Source organism: Mustela nigripes, chromosome 13 (genome assembly GCF_022355385.1).
Source record: "Mustela nigripes isolate SB6536 chromosome 13, MUSNIG.SB6536, whole genome shotgun sequence".
NCBI lineage: Eukaryota > Metazoa > Chordata > Mammalia > Carnivora > Mustelidae > Mustela > Mustela nigripes.
This window is the reverse complement of record NC_081569.1, coordinates 20,527,508-20,547,292: the sequence shown is the minus strand read 5'-3', so window position 1 is coordinate 20,547,292 and position 19,785 is coordinate 20,527,508. Positions and strand designations below refer to the sequence as shown.

Genomic DNA, 19,785 nt, shown 5'->3' with positions numbered 1-19,785 from the left:
AAAGTTCTCAAAAAATTTATTATAAAAGGGAACGATGACAGAATATAAACTTATACCTTAATATTTATATTATATTCAAAATATGTTACAGCTTTAATTTATGAACAGAAATATCCTGTCTTTTCTTCTTTTTCTTTTCTGTTTTCTTTGCATCGCTGATTTGCATTTTTACTTGATCTTGTAATTTGGAAAAGAATGCTTGAGACGACTTTAAGGCTTTGTCTTTACCTTCATCCTGCAATTAAAAATAATAACACACTCATGCTATAAAATGTTCTTGTAAGTAAAAAAAGCCAAATGCTTACAATGAAGTATAAAAGTATAAAAATCCAGAAGATATTATGAAAATACCTTCTCCTTATGAAGATATTATGAAAATATTGAGAAGATATTATGAGAAATCACACCAGTCAGCACAGAGGTATTATAAGCTTTCTATGCCGCTGCAATGTTCTCATAATTGAAGGGAGGAGGGAGTGGAAGACCACCGCTGCCAGGCCCCAGGGCACCTGTTTCAAGCTGTTACTCCAGCGGCCTTTCACTGGCACATGGGCGGCGTCAGCAGGCTCACAGTGGAGCAGATGTCACCACTGCTTACCATCACCTTGCCCACAAGGCCCCTCTATAGCGGTTTTCTTTCCTGCATCCTTACCTTTAGTAGTGAAGCTTTGCCTGTTCTGGTCAGCTGTTTTAACTTCTCTGAAGCTACTGCCTTTGTGTATTTCCCTGCTTGGTCTGGGTTGTTCTTTTCAAGCAGTTTTCTCCGCTTTTCCTTCTCTTTTAGTTTCATATGCTTCTGATATTTCTTTTTCCTCCGTTCTCGTTTCTTGTCTGTAGCTGTTTTTTCAGCAGCTGTTTTTACATCTCCAGCTTTATTTTTTTCCTATTAAAGGTAACCACCAGCATACCAGTTAATCCAACTTATAAACCCTACTCAGGAAATGGGAAGAGCAGCTATTCCAGAGAGTGTGGCCAATGGGCTGTACCTGCCGCCAGGAGCTGAACGCACAGCACCCATCTGCACCCCACAGAGCCTTGGGAGCTCAGCTCTTTAAGACCTGGAATGCATTCTTTGACAAAGACTACAATGTAAAGGCAGCCTGGAGAGCCGGGTTATCCCACTGACAGTCCCAGAAGAGGGCCCCTAAAGCACCCAAGACTCCAGATGGACATCAGAGACAGCCTCAGCTGCTGAGGACAGCTACTGGCTGGCAGGAGGGGCTCCCAGAAATGGAAGGGAAACATCTATTCAGGGAGGATCAATGTCCTCTCTATTCTCCTCAGCTGCCAGCCTATCCTGCCACGGTTGTTACCCATATAGGTGGCAGAGGTCCTGAAGGGGTGGGTGTGGGTGCAGCAAAGCAAGTGTGGAAGGACAAAGAGGCATGCTGCTACACCAGCCGGGAAGATGAGACCTGGCAGGAACCATCCTCCTGTGTAATGCATGAGCATCAATGTTCATGAGCCAGGGACCGCCTACATTTGGTGACCTCCAACTTCTAATAATCCAAATGTTCTACTCTAGACACCAATTCCATTATTGATAAGCATTAAATGGATACAATAATGGGGAAAATGCTGGCATTAAAGGACTGCTAGTTTATGACCAACATAAACCATTTATGTTAACCCAACACCACTGCTAGTATTCAAATTGAATTATAACAAGATATAGACATTAGATATTTACAAGAAGCCTTTATAATAATTCTTGTACCTGTACCTCATGATATCTGATTATAGAAGACTGATGTTTGAATACTATGTAAAACTATTAGCTTGATTATAATTAAAAACTGCTGATACTTTATTTTTTATTTTTTTTTTTTAAAGATTTTATTTATTTATTTGTCAGAGAAATTACAAGTAGGCAGAGAGGAAGGCAGAGAGAGGAGGAAGCAGGCTCCCTGCTGAGCAGAGAGCCCGATGCGGGACTCAATCCCAGGACCCTGAGATCATGACCTGAGCCGAAGGCAGCGGCTTAACCCACTGAGCCACCCAGGCGCCCCAACCAACTGCTGATACTTTAGAATAAAAGCTACAAATTCCAGGATAATGACACTGAGTAAGGATCTAGCTATAAACAACTAATTTATTAAAAAACAAACAAACAAACAAACAAAAAACTAAATGTTTCCACACTGGTTTCCTACCTTGACTTCCTCCGGGGCCAGGAGAGCTGCATCACTCACGCTCACTGGGGCTACCTCCTCCATGGTTATGGCCGGCAGATTTGACACAACTTTAATCTCTGGAACAGGCTAGAAAAGAGACAACGTATATAAGAGGAAGTCATAAATAGTCCTAATATAAAATATTTGTATTGTGAACCTATTTATTTTTCTTAATATCCTTTAGAATTGACTTTACTATTATTTTTATGTAGTAGTTCATCATTTACATACAACACCCAGTGCTCAACCCAACAAGTACCCTACTTAACAGCCATCATCCATTTAGTCCACCCCCCAGCCACCTCTCCTCCAGCAAATCTCAGTTTGTTCTCTATTGTTAAGGTGTGAACCTATTAATTTAAAGCATAATACATAAAATACTTTATAAAGGGGAGCCTGCGTGGTTCAGTCAGTTAAAAGTCTGCCTCGGTTTTGGTTCAGTCATGATCTCATGAGTTACGAGGTTAAGTGCCACATAGGGCTCTGTGCTCCACAGACAGTCTATTTGAAAATTCTCTCCTTCTGCCCCACTCACTCTCATATAAATTAATCAATCTTTAAAAAAAGCTTTCCCACTGGGGCGCTGGGTGGCTCAGTGGGTTAAGCCACTGCCTTCAGCTCAGGTCATGATCTCAGGGTCCTGGGATCAAGTCCCACATTGGGCTCTCTGCTCAGCGGGGAGCCTGCTTCCTTCTCTCTCTCTGCCTGCCTCTCTGCCTACTTGTGATCTCTCTCTGTCAAATAAATAAATAAAATCTTTATAAAAAAAAAAAAAAAGCTTTCCCAGGTTTTAAAAAAAATAAAATATTTTATGGAGATTTAAAATGTGAGATGGTTGATAGCAAAGCTAACTGGAATGACAGCCATGCTGGTGGGCAGCATAGGCTGCTTGAGGAATCTTGATAATCTGAGTACTCAAGGGTCTTCTCTGTCTCACTGCTGCACCAAGAACACTTATTTCTACACTTTTGGAGGACATTTCTACCACATTTGAACACCTACTCTTTCGCCTATTACACTAAACTATTACCATCTGCCATGGACGTGGACATTTTCCAACAATCCTATCTATTGTTAAAGAATCTATTGATTTTTGTGAATATTATCCTGTCTTTAGTTATTAAAAAAAAAAGGCCAGCTATAAGAAATATACAGAAAAAGATACAAGGAAAAATGCTTATCAGAACAAGAGTCAAAATAGGCTACTGGATAAACAAATTTTCTCATCTTTTAGCTACTGAAAACACAGCTTTATAAACAAATGTGAGATGATCAAGAACTGCTTTGGAAAACTAAAGCAGTATTGAAATAAATCAAATCTGTTCATTATAAAAAAGAGGAATGTTATGCAATGTCATAAAATGTGATGGTAACTGAAGAGCCTTTTTTTTTTTTTTTAAAGAAATGTCCAGGAAAGACGGAAATTAAAACAAGCTTCATACAGATTATGGTGATAGCAGGACACTAGTGATTATTTACCTAACACTTAGACTAATGCACATCTCATTTACATCTAATTTTTGCGCATCTCTGAGGAGCACCAGGGGACAGGGACAGGGACTCTGTTTCTAGAGTGAAGTAAAAGATGGAGTGTGCCCTGGAGAGAACACAGGCCTGAGGAGAAAGGGGTTCTACTGCAGAGACTGTCACTGATTCCTTTGCACACCTTTTCCTTAATGCATTCCTGGCCATATGCCAATCAACTAGCAGATGTGTGCCCCAGGAAATTTCAGACAGAACAAAAATAAGTCATACACACAATAGGATCATGGATTCTAATTGAAAAAAATGTCAGTGTGAAAGAAATGTTTTCTTCCATTGGACCACTGTTCACTTATTTATTAGAACACTGTGTTCCAATCTACAATTTAAAGAGAAATACAAAGAAAATGGGAGACAACCCAGAAAATTAAAAAAAAAAAAAGATGGTCAACAGGGTTTCTGGAGCTCATGAAATACGAAACTGAATATGAAAAAAAGTTTGTATTAAGGGGAACCTGTACCGAAAAGCCTACATTTCTGAAGAGGAATAAGAAAGGCTTTCAAATAGGGCATGTAGGCCCATATACTATTCCCACCTTCTTCAATTCCCAAGGTTCCAAGGAAGATCTGAGTACCTCCCCATGGCAGGCTCCACATTAGTGTGACAGACACAGCAGGGAAATAGCAGTGAACAAAACACGTTTGTGCCAGCTTGATAATGCGTAGAGAACGATCAGCAATTGACCAATGGTGATCATAGATATGAGGGAAATGAGGGCACGGAGGAGGGCGATGGCATTCATCTGACACCCCAGAGATTGGAAGGAGCCAGTCATGGAAAAAAGCAGTGTAGCCTAACAGGCAGAGGAGAGCCCAGCAGGAAGGTGTGGGGGAAGGGAGCACTTTGCCCACTGAAGGCACTGGAAGACGACGAGAGTGGCTGGGGGACAGAAAGCTGCAGAGACCAGACGAGTGAGAGGGAGCCAGATCACATGGGGCCTTGTAAGGCACAGGAAAGGATCATGCTCTTCACGTCAGTAACTTTTTCACAGTAGGACCTGTGGCCAAGAGGGGTTGAGGATTCCTCTTTTCTTCATCCCCTACATAGCCCACACTAGGTGCTTTGGTATCTAAAGATGGCTCCTGCCACCAAAACCTTAATAGAAATTACACTTGATTAACAACAACAACAAAAAACCAGGTGATAAATGCTGACTGAGAAGACAAGACACACAGGACAAAACATTTAACCATCAGGGGCACCTGGGTAGCTCAGTTAAGCCTCTGCCTTTGGCTCAGGTCATGATCTCAGGGACGTGGGATCGAGCCCCACATCGGGCTCTCTGCTCAGCAGGGAGCCTGCTTCCTCCTCTCTCTCTGCCTGCCCGTCTGCCTACTTGTGATCTCTATCTGTCAAACAAATAAATAAAATCTTTAAAAAAACAACAACAAACATTTAACCATCAAAGAATCAGAAGGATTTTGGAGATTACCTCTTCTTTATAGATGAATGTGAAGCAATTTGCCTAATTCGCAAAGCTAGTTAGGGGAGAATCAAATTCAGGTTTCGGACTTCTAGACTAGTCTCTGAGATTCATGGTACCTCATTTTTAGAAAACACAAGGGACACAAAGGGGCAATAGGTGAACAAGTACCAGAAAGATGGCACTGCATGCTTTACGGGTCCACAGACGACACTGAGAAGGAAGCTCTAAAAAGTACAGAAGCAGTGAGCCCAGTGTGGTGGGAGTCAGACAGACTGGAAGATCACTGGAGGTCTGGGCCTGGTGTAGGGAACATGATGCAATGGCGAGAACATGGATGCCCAGTTAGATCCAACCTTCCCAATCTCCTAAGCCTCAGTTTCCTCATCTGCAAACAGAAAGAGTAATACCTGCCTTGGTATTCTGTGGATGAAGAATTAACGGACAGGGCCACTACCGTCATCAAGACAACACTGGTCAATCCCTACTTTAGTCTTCCTCACAACACCAACTAGCACTATCCATACACAAGATAACACTGGAAAAATCCACAGGACTGTGAAGGACCACATTTAGAAGGGTAGGAGAGACTACACTCATCATCTTATCCCTATCCCAGGCCAGCTGAGAGAGACTTGGCCTATGGTTTCTCCAGTGAGAAGAGAGCCCAAGGTGGCCTTCGAGCTCCCCAGCATTGCAGAACGCTTCTGAGCAGGCCCAATCATTTCTGTGTCATGGGGATCACAGAGGGAGTCTGTGGGACTTGACCACTGAGGATCAGACTGGGATGAAGAACAAGTGCAGGGCTTCTAGCAACCCATGCTTAGATCTTGGCAGACCATGTTCCTCTTCACAGGAGTGCCCAAGTAGAGATCCCAGCCAGCACCTTGCCCATCTGTAGAGCCAAGCAGGTGCCCTTCTCCGGCTCAAAGAGATTCTGTACCCCCATGACCATGGCAGGAATATTTACATGGAAACAATACAAGTCATGGAAACAATACAAGTGTCCATCAACAGATGAATGAATAAAGATAATATGATAATATGGTGCATACATAAATACACACACACACACACACACACACACACAATGGAATACCATTTAGCCATAGAAAGAAGGAAATCCTGCCATTTATGACAACACTGATGTATCCTGAGGGCATCATACTAAGTGAGATATGTCAAACAGAGAAAGACAAATTACAATGTGAACTTTTAGGCAGGAACTAGGCATGTGCAACAAGAAGATGGACCTTAGATGTCCGGCTGGAGAGCCCCACGCGAGGACCACCACATTCTACCCATCTAGCAGCAGGTTTTGACTTGCGACATCCCAGCAGAAAAAGAGTTAAGTTTGTTATGCTTATTGCACTTATGCAGAAAGCAGCCATTTGTCCTTATTTGAGCTATGTCTCTAGAACAGAAATAATGCTGCAGTTGCCCACACTTGCAACCATCTTGGAAAGGACATGAGTACTTGGTTAATTATTATATAATCCAGGACTGTCACTCAAAAGTTGCTACCCTAGGACCCTCCCAAAAGAAAAAAAGTGATAGAAGCACATATCCCAGAGTTTCTGGGGCTTTTGTCTCTCTTGACTGGCCCGCTCTTCCCCTGGACTATACTTTAATAAAGCTCTGCTCTCCTTTAGAACAGCTGCATGACTTGAGTTAATACTATTGTATTGTATATTTCAAAGTTGCTAAGGAAGTAGACCTTCAAAGCTCTCATCATAAAAAGAAAACTGTAACTATATGGGGAGAAGGCTATTAACTAAACTTAACACAGTAGTCACTCCCCAATATACATTTTTCCCGTACACCATGCCTTTCAAAAATTCACGCAAGGCGACTATACTTTCACAAAAGACCTACATGAGTACCTGTTTTTGCTGACAGAAATCTGAGAATTATTTTCACTTTTATAAAAAAAAAAAAAAGTGAAAGGAAAAATAGCATTCAGCATTCTGCTGTGAGCGGCTCTGCCCAGCTCCTTCCTCAGGAACTACACTTGGTTTCTCAGTATCAAGCCACCATACCTTTAAACAGTGTCTGTGAGCATCTGTGCTTTATCTCGTTTTATCTGTGCATCTATTACAAGATTGGTCCTCAAGTATCAGGAAAGCCTAGGACAGGTTACTTTCGGAGTCTGAAAAGCTCAAAAAACTTTCCATTTAATTAATGGTAATGCTTCTTTGCTTTACCCCATTTAGGCTTGTGAAAGGTTTTATAGGAACATTTTGCTTTCTGATGGTAGGAGAACCTATTTATCAGACTACCGTTGTACATCTTAAACAGTATTACATGTCAATTATATCTTAATAAAATTGGAGAAAAGGGGTTAATATATATGAAGGACTTAGTATGGCAAATAGCTGGTACTCAGAAAATATCAGGTACAGACATCACAGGTCTCAAGACCAACCGCAGGATGAAAACACAACTGAAAGCTGAACAACAAGAATGAGAAATGAAGAGACTTTAGGTCTAGCACAGCGCATGGGGAGATCACTCTGGATCAGCAGAGGAAGCCAGAACTGCTTGGGACTAGAAATTCCTACAGGTTTGTATCCTAAAACCAAACAAAAAGCTAGCCTCACAGAAGCTCAAAGAGGAATTAAGGTCATGTTTGCTCTGATTACACACAGAACCGTTAACACACTTACTGGTTTAGGGATGAAGTGAAAGTTTGAGAGGGCATCCAATTTTAAGAAGAGGGAATCCATCATCTTCTGAATTTCTTTGTGCTCTGGATTTTCTTCTTCTGCTGTTTTTTGCTTAGAAAATAAGTTCAATGACATCAGACTTAGCAGCTTAATACACATCACAGGACAAAACACAAAGCTCAATAAGGATATGCCCCCATCTCTTATCATCAAGGTTTCAGCTTCAAAGACACAGTACAAGGCAGAATCAGAGTTATCAATACCACGTCGGAGCCAGCACCAGTCCAAGAAGCAATGCGATGTGCACTTCAGAGCTGCAGCGACCCCTCCCCCTATAACTGACAACTTAGTTTCATTCCCTTGGTATTTACTTCTGTCAAGAACTAAGCCACTCCCACTCGGATGGCTCTCATTAAAAGAAAGGGGAGCTGGGTAACAAGGGTTAGATGTTGAAGAACTGGACCCGTTGTGCACTATTGCTGGTGACGATGTAAATGCTGCAGTCACAATGGAAATGAATGGGGCAGCTCCTCAGAAAGTGAAACAGAGAACTGCCATATGACCCGGCAATTCCATCCTTAGGTAAATATCCAGAAGAATTTAAGAAGAGGTTCTCAAACAAATACATCTGTTCAGAGCAGCACTATTCCCAACAGTCAAAAATAGAAACAACCCAAATGCTCACAATCCCCTTTTCCCTCTGCCCATGTTTAAAAGGCCAGGACTGTTTTTGTTTTATTAAAGCATAACAGAACAAAACAAAACACACCCAAAACAGGGAAGCAACTGGCTCTTTGCCTCCATGACCCTGAGGCCAGAGATGCATCAGGGTCTGCCTCCAACGTCTGTCATTTGAGCCCTCCTTCAGCCACATTGAAGCACTCACCACTGCTTATTTTAACTTATTTTTTAATCCTGAACATGTTGCTTACCTCATCCCACACTAATGGCTGTGAAATCATACATATACAACTATATACTATACATATATAACTAGAAGTTTACTCATGTGCCATGTACCATCACCTTGCTTATTACTTCCAGGATAGACACTAAATCGGAAAATACTCATCATCCTCCCCGGATGAACTCTTAATGGAATGGGTGCAGAATAAGCCTAAATTAAGTCCATACTCAAAAACTTGTGAACTGGGTGCTGAATACTGAGACATAAATAAAACCAATTATTTACAGAGCTGGTACAGCTGTCACATTACGTATTTAATTTTTAACTCTCATGGTTACAAAATGCTTTACTGTATTTACTGAATCACCTCAAAGTAGCCAGGCAATGTTCAATAACATGTTCCTTCACCTACCACTTTGAGTTGCAAAGCAGCCAGGAATAATTAATTCAAATCTTTCCCGATCTTCAACTTAACAGTAGCATCAAGGGCACTGATTGCTATTGCCACTAACGTGACATTAATTAATCAAATCTGGCAGGAATCTTAAATGGCTTTTGCAAATAAAAATGCCATCTCATCTGCAAGGACATATTGACCACATTATCAATAAATCAAGTGTAAAGGAATAATTCAGTCACTATACTGGTGATACAGTATTATTGGAAATAGGACTTTGTCCTACTTAACCAGGTATATTTTAAAGAATTTAAGTGAAAAGAAATAAGAATCAAAAAACAAATAACCCACCGGACCAAAAATCTGAATCAATCTCACAGATAATGTTCTATCAGCAACTTCTGAAGTACAAATGAGAACGGATTTTAAAATTGTAGGACTACTATAGTAATTGTGTGGAACAGTCAGGTAACCAATAAATAACTGCAAACAAGCTCTTCTACACCCTCACATTCAGTGGCATTAAGTATTATAACCCCTCTATTCCTAACATACTCTGTCTCACATTTAAATGAGGTGAACCAAGAGCTCTCCATTTATTTCATGAATTTCAGCCATCAGAGTAGAAACAAGAGTGGATTTTCTATTTCTTTCTTTCTTTCTTTTTTTTTTAAATAATGATGGCTTTGCCTTCTGGGCTTCCTTACCTCGTTGAGTTTGATGTACTCCTGCTCATAAATTTCAGCAAGGCTCAATTTGCTCTTCTCATGGTCTAATGTTAAACGTTTTTTATATTCATATGCATCCTCTTTAGGTCTTTCTTTACGTACTACATCATCCCAGGCCTGCAATATGAAAGTTGGAAGGAACATAAATTAACAAAATCTATCATTTTATTCTAGGCTCACTTAGGACTCTGCCTCTGGAAAATTTGTGGTCAGTCCAGAGTAAGCAAATTAGAGCAAAAACTAATCAATTTCAACCTGCAAAATGTGTACTCAAGTCACAAAAAATAAGTATTATGAAAAGCAAAAATGGCATTACTTAAGTTTCCTTTTTGTTTTAAATGCATCTTTCTCCTGTTACCAACTTTAATTCCCCATTTCCCCATCATGGTTTGTTTAAAAGTCAACATTCGGAGTTTGTCTTGTTGCATTTCAAATTTAAGGATAGTCCACATACAGTACCACCCTTCAAATCCTTCCTATTTCAAGTGAACATTATACACGTTTTAACGCCATCCCTTGTTGTACAAGTCATACACCTAGTCTTATTCTAAGTTTACAAAATAGGATCAATTCTTTTTTCTCATGAGATTGGTATTTATTAAACACCTGTGTAGCAGACTGTGTAGATGTCCTGCTTCATATCCCCCAGCCCACCTCTAAGTTCACCTGTAGCTGCAGGGAGACCGTGTCTGTACATGCTGACAGCTTCCCATCTCAAGGTGGCACTCTGCTTCTTATCCTGTGGGTTTTCTAGACTGCCAGGGCATCTTGCCTATTTGTGCTCAAGACAGCTCTGAGGTGTCTACGACTTGACACCTTAACCAGTTAAGGACTGAGTTTAGTGGATAAATATTCCAGCAGATCCATCCCCAGAGGGGTAAATTCTGAGACAAATTCTACATAAATCCTCAGGGGTCCCCAGCAGGCTTTATTCCCAGATGCCCACTGTGACAGATAATTTCATGTGTTAATTTGATTGGGTGAAGGGATGCCCAGACAGACAGACGGTAAAACACTGTATCTAAGTATGTCTGTGTGGATGTCTCTGGAAAAGAACAGTATCTGAACTAGTATAATGAGTAAAGAAGATGTCTTCACTAATTTGGGTGGACACCATCTAATCCACCAAGGGCCCAAATAGAACAAAAAGTGGGAGGCAGGGTGAATCTGCTCTCTGCTTGAGCTGGGACATCCCTCTTCTGCCCCTGGACATCACTGCTTCTAGTTTTCAGACCTCTGGACTCAGACTGGAACTTGTACCACGAGCTCCTCTGGTCTCAGGTCCTGGGACGCAGCATTCCTGGTTTTTTGCTTGCAGACAACAAACCACAGGATTTCTCAACCTCCATCATCACATACATCCTTTTGCTCCTCATTTGGGGTTACTAAAACACTCTTCAGTATTTGATTTTAATGTATCAATTCTGTTTTTCATTACCTTTCTATACTTTTTAAGTGGTTGCTCTAGGGATCGGAGATCAATTCTTAAATAAAAACTCTGCTAGGTTTTTAACATTTGAAAAAAATAAACCCTTTATTTGTCCCAGCAGATATTGTGCTTAGATGGAAGGGTCCCAAGGAAGACCAGAACAATTCAGAATCAGTCCCCATACCTGTCACCCTCCATCAGCTTCACCAGGCACCACCAGACAGGTAAATAAGGGGCAAGGAAGAGCGGCAGTGGCTCTGGCTGCCCCTTCTCTTCACACACAACTGCCCATCCTTCCAGAGCACTAGTGAAAGGCAGTGTCTCACACAACAAAAGCAATACAAAAGAGGAGGGCAGTGTAAACTTAGTAGCACATTTCAGGGTAAATTAAGGGTTTTAAATGAAGAACTGATACAAACAAAATTTCTATGAAAACGAAGAAGAGTGACGGTCCCAAAACAGTCTCATATTATTTCTAAAAATCTCAGTGAATTTTAAATTAAGTTAATTTTCATTCTTACTGACCTGATCTCTTATCCTCTGCTTAATGATATCTTCCAGTTGAAGGGTAGTTTCCTCTGTGATCACAGGGGCTAAAGGAAATATAACATGACTCATTAGGTATAAACTAGACCAGTGGTCCTCAAATGGTGGTTATTGAACCAGTAGCATCAACATCTGGGAACCTGTTAGAAATGTGAATTTTTTGGCTCTGCCCCATACTTCTTGAGTCAGAAAGTTGGCGGGGGCACCCTATCTGTTTAACTAACCCTTCTGATGCTCCCTCCAGTTTGAGAACCACAAACTGGAGAATATCTGGTAATAAGCACTAATACTTTTAGCCCACGCACCTGGGTACTCTCCCCATCTTTTTTATTCTCTCTAGAACTGAATAAAATGAAAATTCATTTTGACTTCATAGGTATAAGAAAGAATTTGATGAGATGACCAGGGTTTCTGGCTAGAGTACAGAATTTAATCAGAGGACAATGACAGTAAGCATTGTATACAGATCACTAGCAGAAATCATTATGGATTACACATCAGGTACCCTATAGACACTAATTAGCATATTAGTAACTCCTGGATGAATTAAGAGTACTATGGCTATGTAAGAGAACGTCCTATTTCTTAGAAGATACATGTACTTAGAAGTGAAGTGTCACGATATTGATAAGTTACTTTCAAGTAAATCAGCGGAAAAAAGGGGGCTCTTTGGGCTCCAGAGCCTGACAGACATTTTCACAGAGGTAAGTGAGGAAAGCAGGAAGGGAGCTTGCTGACGGCATCAGTGCTTGACAGACTCTGTGTCCCAGGCACTGCTGTGCTGCATCCAGGAGGAGGCCAGTATGGCTAGGCTGTTGGCCCCTGCAGCCTGGAGCTGATGCGCAGAGGCCTCTGTGAGTCCCCCAGCCTGAGCCAGGCCCAACCACATTCAGAGCTTTTATTTATTTTAAATATTTATTCAACATTCCACATTAGATGATGTAGATACCTCTTTCTTCCCTGACTGTAAATGTTTTAATACAAATTTTTTAAACTGTAAAAAAACAAAAAACAAAACATGCGATCACACAGATACACACACATGGGTCACATCTACAGGGCAGGGAAAGCAAATATAAAATGTTAACCGGTGAATCCACCTGAATGGCACCCTTATGTTTGCTGTACTATTTTTTCAACTTTTCTCCATGTTTACAAGGTTTGTTTTGTGTTTTGTTTTTTTTTTTAAGATTTTATTTATTTGACAGACAGAGATCACAAGTAGGCAGAGAGGCAGACAGGAAGAGAGAGGGGAAAGCAGGCTCCCCTCTGAGCGGAGAGCTCAATGTGGGGCTCGATCCCAGGATCCTGAGATCATGACCTGAGCCAAAGGCAGAGGCATAACACACTGAGCCACCCAGGTGCCCCTGACTCTCTCTATGAAACAGAGAAAAAGCATGAGAACACACACTCGAAGGGGCCCAGCGGGCTCACGTACCCATGCGGACCGCATGGTCAAAGTGCAGAGTCTCTTCTAGGAGGCTGTTCTCTGGGCGCTTCTGAGCCGTCACTTCCCCTTGAAGCTGCCAAGGTTTTTTTTCCAACAATTCTTTTTCTAAAGATGCAATTTTTTCATTCATCTAAGAAAGAGACAAAAAGTTATTACATATCCAGGAAACAAAATCAGGCTTATTAACTAAATAAAAGCAACTAACATCTTTACAAACACAAAAACAAGAAATGCGTTATTTCTCAACACATTTGTTTTGTTCTCGCCACCGTTTTATTACTAACCAACAGTGACTCCCAATTCCTGACACCTGAGGTGGGGTAGGAGCTGCAGATGATCTTTCCCTCCCTGATTTGAAATGGCCATGTTTATAATATACTGAATTCCCCTAGAAGAATCTGGGTAGATTTCTGGGCTCTATTCTAGTCCAGTGATCTATCTATTCACAAGCCACTATCAACTTTGATTATTAGAGCATTCGAACGTTAATTTCTTTATTAGAACATTAGTAACTGAAGGAGCCTCTTTTGACCCCACACTCCAAAATTCAAATTATTGCTAACTAAAAGATATCTCTTAATGACTTTATAGTATACAAAACGCCAGCCTTCTCAGCTGCTTTACTGAATTCTCATGTTTTTCTGAATAGCTTTCAATTCATCTGCTTAGGTTTTTCCAGTATCCTTTGCATATATTAATGCTCTTATCTTTCTCTTTTGTAGTTGCACTGACACTTCTACAAGAATGTTAAATAACAGTGGTAACAGTAATTGTGGACATTTTCTTATTCTTCATTTTAAAGGGATATTTCTAGAATTTCACCACTAAGTAGGACAGCACCTTTTGGTTAGATGTGTTTCTATTTCACTACAAGTGAAAATTAGGAATGGATACTGAATTTCATCAAATGCCTTTCAGACATCAGAAAAAAACCATGTGGTTTTCTCCTTATTCTGTTACAACCAAGAATTACATTAATAGATTTTCTAATCCCGAATCAAGTAAATGAGGCCCATCTGGTTATGGTGTTGTTAATCTTTCACTGTGTTATTTTGGATATTTAAACGATACCATGTGTGAGTGTTTTTTTTGTTTTTTTTTTTTTTTTTTAAAGATTTTATTTATTTATTTGTAAGAGAGAGAGAGTGAGAGCGAGCACAGGCAGACAGAGTGGAAGGCAGAGTCAGAGGGAGAAGCAGGCTCCCTGCGGAGCAAGGAGCCCGATGCGGGACTCGATCCCAGGACGCTGGGATCATGACCTGAGCCGAAGGCAGCTGCTTAACCAACTGAGCCACCCAGGCGTCCCCCATGTGTGAGTGTTTTAATGTCAGGTTTGGCTATCATGCTGTAATAGCTTCAAAAGAAAAAGAAGTTTGGAAGTTCCCTCTTTATATGTTGGAACTGAACAAAATTCAGTGGTATTTCTTGAAAGCTTGATGTAATTCTCCAGTAAAACTAAACCTGCTTTTCTTTTTTCTTTTTTTTTTTGAAAAGACACAGGGAGGTTGGGAAACTAACTCAGTGCAATTTCATATTTTCTTTCCCAATGCTTCCCCACTGCCTCCCTTAAATCTCCTCTCTCTTCTGGAAACAATCCACAATCATGGATTTAACTCAGATTCTCTTTTTCTAATAATTACTTTGATATCATTGATATATTTTATATTTTATTATTTGCCTATTCTCATTTCTAATTGTGTGACGTCATTTTAATGTGGTTAAACAGTAAAGACAAATAATTGGAACCAGTCTATTATTTGCAAATGACACTTGATTTGTCTGAAATCCTAACACGAGGAAATAATTTTTATCAACTCTGGAAGATATGTTTGAGATGGCATTAATTAACATTCCGACTATGTGAGCCATCTACAGAATATCTGAAAGAAACAATATCCTCATGAGCAGCTGAATCAGCTACAAAGAGAAGTTCACAGGACAGCTAATTAAAAAGAACATGCCATTAGGTATAAAGAAACCAGGGACAGAGGAAAAAACTAGTTTTTAAACAAATCGAAGGCCACAGGTTGGGGAATGAAGCACTGATTTTTGCAAATTAGCTACCTATCACCTGGGCATCTCTATAAAGTGTCTGGTAGGAAGTAGCAGCAAGATTTTTGTTTTGTTTTTTAAAGGATAAAGTATTCTACCAAGAACTACAGAGTAGATTAGTTATGAGTGCCACAGTCCTGGTAAACATAAAAAAATTCCTTAAATTCTCAATTCTTACCTTTTCCTGTCTTTTTTCAAAAGAGGATTTAACTTCATCAGAATCTTTCTGTACATTTAAGATACTTGTATCCTCACTTTCCTCATCATCTGGCAAATCAAAAGTCACTCTTTTCGAGGTTTCTTTATGCTGCTTGCTGTCTTCACTTTCTTCAAGTTCATTATCTTCATCACTATGGTATACCAAAACATTTATGAAAGGATAATACAATTTTTCATTAGGAAAACAAAACCAATTCTCTAGTAATTATAGATATGTTGTATACCTAACACAGTCAGAATTCCAAAGTCATTCAGTTATTAAGGAACAGAAGATACTATTTAGGTAAAACAGAACAAAAGCGTGCAATATATAAAAAATAAATTATTCCTCAATCTGTAAGACAAATATATCTCACAATAATGACAGTAAGGTATTTTTAGTTTGATTGTCACTGCCAGTGATATTTATCTTCATTAGATGATCTCTAAAACCCCTTTAAACTCAGAAACTTTCATCTGATCTTAGAGAATGTAACTCCTTAGGACAAACATATTTGACAATTATGAGCACACACACACACAATTGGACTGTTCTAGCTTACAGCGTAAAGAACTCAAAATACTCACGTTTCAGAAATGCTCTCCTCTCCTTCTTCGTCAGCAATTTCTTCCTCCTCTTCATCTGAACCCAGTTCATCGTCATGAGCATTTGCTAGGTCTTCATCACTTTCAACAGGATCAAAGAAGTCTTTGTATTTCAGGTTTCTGGAACTTTTACCTGACTAAAGTAAAGAGATTTCTCAAACTTTCAATTAAGAACAGAAGAACACATTAAATCATGCATGTATGTGGATGCATATGACATATGGGGAACCGGTGACAGACAACATCACCACACAGATGTAAGGGCTACTAGACTGTAACAAACTGGAAGGAAGCATAGGTTCATTTGTAACTGATAAGACAGAGTACAACATCCTAACTCTAAAGCTTCTAACTATAATCATTTCTAAAACATCCCTGTCTAAAGTATACAAATGCCTTCCTCTCCCTATTATTTCTAGTGTTTGATGGAATATGTTTGAGGGGAATTCTGAAGACCTCTAACATGTGTGACAATGGTTCTTAGGTTCAAAACAAGCATTCTGTGATAAGGAAATGATGGCTTTGGTTTAATTTATCTAGTTCATCGTTTTCAACTGATCTAAATATTTCATTAATATTCTGGTGAGTTTTGAGGTATTTTAAACCACTTTTCAAGAAATAGAACAAAATCTAATTTAAGGAGGTAGAAAGTCTCTTCTCCCAAAACTTTACCTGAGGTTTTTGACTTCCAAGCAGTTCTCCCTCATCTTCATCAGAATCAACATCTTCAAAAAAATTAATGTCTTCCTCTTCCTCGTCATCTTTTGGTCCCTCTTCCTTTTCCATGTTTTCTAAAAAGATCTCCATTTCAGATAGTTTGAAAAATTTATCATCTACTATGGACTTCTCTCTTGGTTTCCTAGATACTTTGTCTTGCACCTTGCTCTGCTGCTCCAATTTGCTGATATCAAAATCAAGATCAGAATCCTCATCACTGAACACTGGACTTTTCCTCAGATCAACTTTGCTCAAGTTTTTAGCTCTCTCATCCACTTTAGGATCATCACCACTAGGGTCAGCCACCTCCTCCTCCTCCTCCAGATCTTGTTTGAAGACCTCCTGATCATCAGACTCCACCGCTGAGCCATCCTCTTCACACTCCTGCTCTTCGTTCTCTGGAAGAAGACTGATGTCTTCGTCTTTAACAGTTTTACTAACTGTACTCTGGAAGTACTGCAAAATTGGTTCATTTTGCAATTCTAGTTGTTGCCAAATCTGCTCATCATCAAAATTGTCTATCACCAGTTTTTTTAATGGACTTCCGTGGATCCTGTCATTCTCTAATATTTTATTAAAATCATAAAGTGCTTTTGTTAACGAAGTGAAGTTTGATGCCAATTCATCTTGAATCCTATTAAGAGAGCACAGGGAGGAAGTTTAAAGAGATTTATAATTATAGGGCAATAATTTCACAGCACTATGAATTAAAAGAAGAAAAAAGCCTAACTTCTGTGTAAAATCAAACTTGAAAGAAATATCAACTTTAAGTAGAGATTCTGCCCCCAAAGAGTGTATTAGCTTGCTGAGGAGCCATACTAATATATAACTAAGTCTGTGATCTACTATATGGATTTTATGCAGGGAAACTATTACACACCCCTTTGCCTAAAGATATATGGTGAATCTTAGCCTTAAATGCCAACTCAGCTATATTATATGCCACTCCATTCCGTCAGCCAATGGTTAACACTTGCTTTGGCTCAAGAGTACTCAGCAAATACCTCTGAAGATCTGACATCTGAAATGAGACCTGTATACGAGGAGACATTCTTACAAAGACCTGGAAATATCTATTTTTAGCAGAAAAAATAGTGAGAGCAAATTTTTTAAGATGGAAATGAAGTCGGTGAGTTTGAGGAACAGAAATGAAGGCATGGCTGGAGTGTGGTGAAGAAGGCAGAAGGCCAAGGAGGTAGATGGGAGCTGTAACATGCAGGCTCCGAGATAAGAGTTTGCTGTTTTAAGTGTAAAGAGAAGCCATCAGAAAAAAAATTTTTTAAAAAGATTTTATTTATTTATTTGACAAACGGAGATCACAAGTAGGCAGAGAGGCAGGCAGAGAGAAAGGGGGAAGCCCGCTCCCTGCTGAGCAGAGAGGCGGATGGGGGGCTCGATCCCAGGACCCTGAGATCATGACCTGAGCCGAAAGCAGAGACTTTAACCCACTGAGCCATCCAGGTGCCCCACCATCAAAAGATTTTAAGCAAAGGACGGGGCGCCTGGGTGGCTCAGTGGGTTAAAGTCTCTGCTTTCGGCTCAGGTCATGATCTCAGGGTCCTGGGATCGAGCCCCCCATCCGCCTCTCTGCTCAGCAGGGAGCGGGCTTCCCCCTTTCTCTCTGCCTGCCTCTCTGCCTACTTGTGAACTCTGTCTGTCAAATAAATAAATAAAATCTTTAAAAAAAAAAAAGATTTTAAGCAAAGGAGAAAAACGATGTAATTTACACTTCGGAAAGATGACCAACAGAGGAAAAGGAATCAAAGTACAGTGATTAGGATGACACCGTCATCCAGGGAAAGGATAACAACTGTACAGGGGTTAGAAGAGCAGATACTGTGACACGCAGTCAAATTCAGAACACAGACTGAAGGCAGAACCGACAGAATTTGCTGATGAATTAGAAGCAGACATGAGAAAAAGGACGCTCTCAAGGAAGACGCTTAGTTACATGTCTGAATGACTGAAAAAACAGAGGCGCCCTTTACTGAGATAGGAAAGACAGGTGCATGTGTAAAGGATTTCAGGGAGGGCCGACTATAAGACAGTAGACAGAAACAGGTCATTTTGGCCTAAGAAGTTCGAGATGCTGAGGACGTATACGGCTGGGGCTGCTGTGCGCCTGACGCTCAAGGGAAAAGTCGGGCGTCTGAGAGCCACACTTCCGTTAAGTCGTGCGTTCAGTCCTTCAACAAAATACGGAGAGCTTATGTTACGAAGTCCTAACCCTCAAGCAGCTCCTCGTGGGACGGGGGCCGACAGACACCAAAGTTACTACTTTCAATAAAGCAGGAGTAACTGAGCTTGGTTTGGTTAGCACACGACTGGGAGAGCCGCACTGCGCAGCCTGTGACCCTTTAAAATCTTCGGACGGGCTAGCGGAGCGTAAGGTGAAACCTGGCGCCAACAGACGCACGCTTCCCTTTATCCCGCTACTCCAGCATCTGCCGGCAGGCCGCGCCCACGCGAGACCTGGGCCTCACCAGAGCCCGCGTTTCCCTTCACTTACGTGAGAAAACACTCTGGCTGGCCAGTGGCTTTATCAACCTCTTTCAGGCACCGCTCCAGGGTCCGCCGACGCCAGACCCGCGGCGCCATGGCCGTCTGCAACCCGGGACACAGCGCCGCATGCACAGGAAGAGGACCGGTCGGAAACCGCGCCACAAAGACGCGCCTCGCGCAACCTGAACCCGGGAGGCGAAGGTTCCGCGGCGTACAGGTTCCGGACCCACCCCACTCCAGAGCCAATGGCAGCGCAAGAACTTTCACTGGGCCACTGGTCAGTTCTAGCGCCTTTGAACTTTCTCTAAACTTTCTGTTTTGTATCCCTGAGGAGCCCAAAGGAGTGACGTGTCCTTCGTTTTTAAGTTTCTGCTTTAGACGCACTGGGTGGCTTCAATACGTCAAATAAGAACCAGCCCACCCGTCGCACCACGGGCGCGCAGCAAC

General features: G+C 40.9%; 1 protein-coding gene across 1 annotated transcript; it reads right to left on the bottom strand.

The window, feature by feature from the left end:
- On the bottom strand, window positions 1-19,780 carry MPHOSPH10 (M-phase phosphoprotein 10). Its single transcript, XM_059371707.1, has 11 exons — window positions 19,346-19,780; window positions 16,792-17,470; window positions 16,102-16,256; window positions 15,494-15,665; window positions 13,252-13,393; window positions 11,793-11,860; window positions 9,818-9,955; window positions 7,807-7,917; window positions 2,154-2,261; window positions 653-883; window positions 1-235 (listed from the first exon to the last, which is right to left on the bottom strand). Exons 1-11 carry the CDS (start codon window positions 19,432-19,434, stop codon window positions 86-88), a joined length of 2,043 nt encoding a protein of 680 aa, XP_059227690.1. The 5' UTR covers window positions 19,435-19,780; the 3' UTR covers window positions 1-85.
- Between the last annotated feature and the right edge of the window lie 5 nt (window positions 19,781-19,785).

Coding starts and splice junctions, on each gene's coding strand:
- MPHOSPH10 (XM_059371707.1), bottom strand. CDS start 19,434: ATGGCGCCGCGGGTCTGGCGTCGGCGGACCCTGGAGCGGTGCCTGAAA. Junction 15,666..16,101: donor GAGGAGAGCATTTCTGAAAC/GTGAGTATTTTG, acceptor GGTATACCATAG/TGATGAAGATAATGAACTTG. Junction 236..652: donor GCAAAGCTTCACTACTAAAG/GTAAGGATGCAG, acceptor TTTTAATTGCAG/GATGAAGGTAAAGACAAAGC.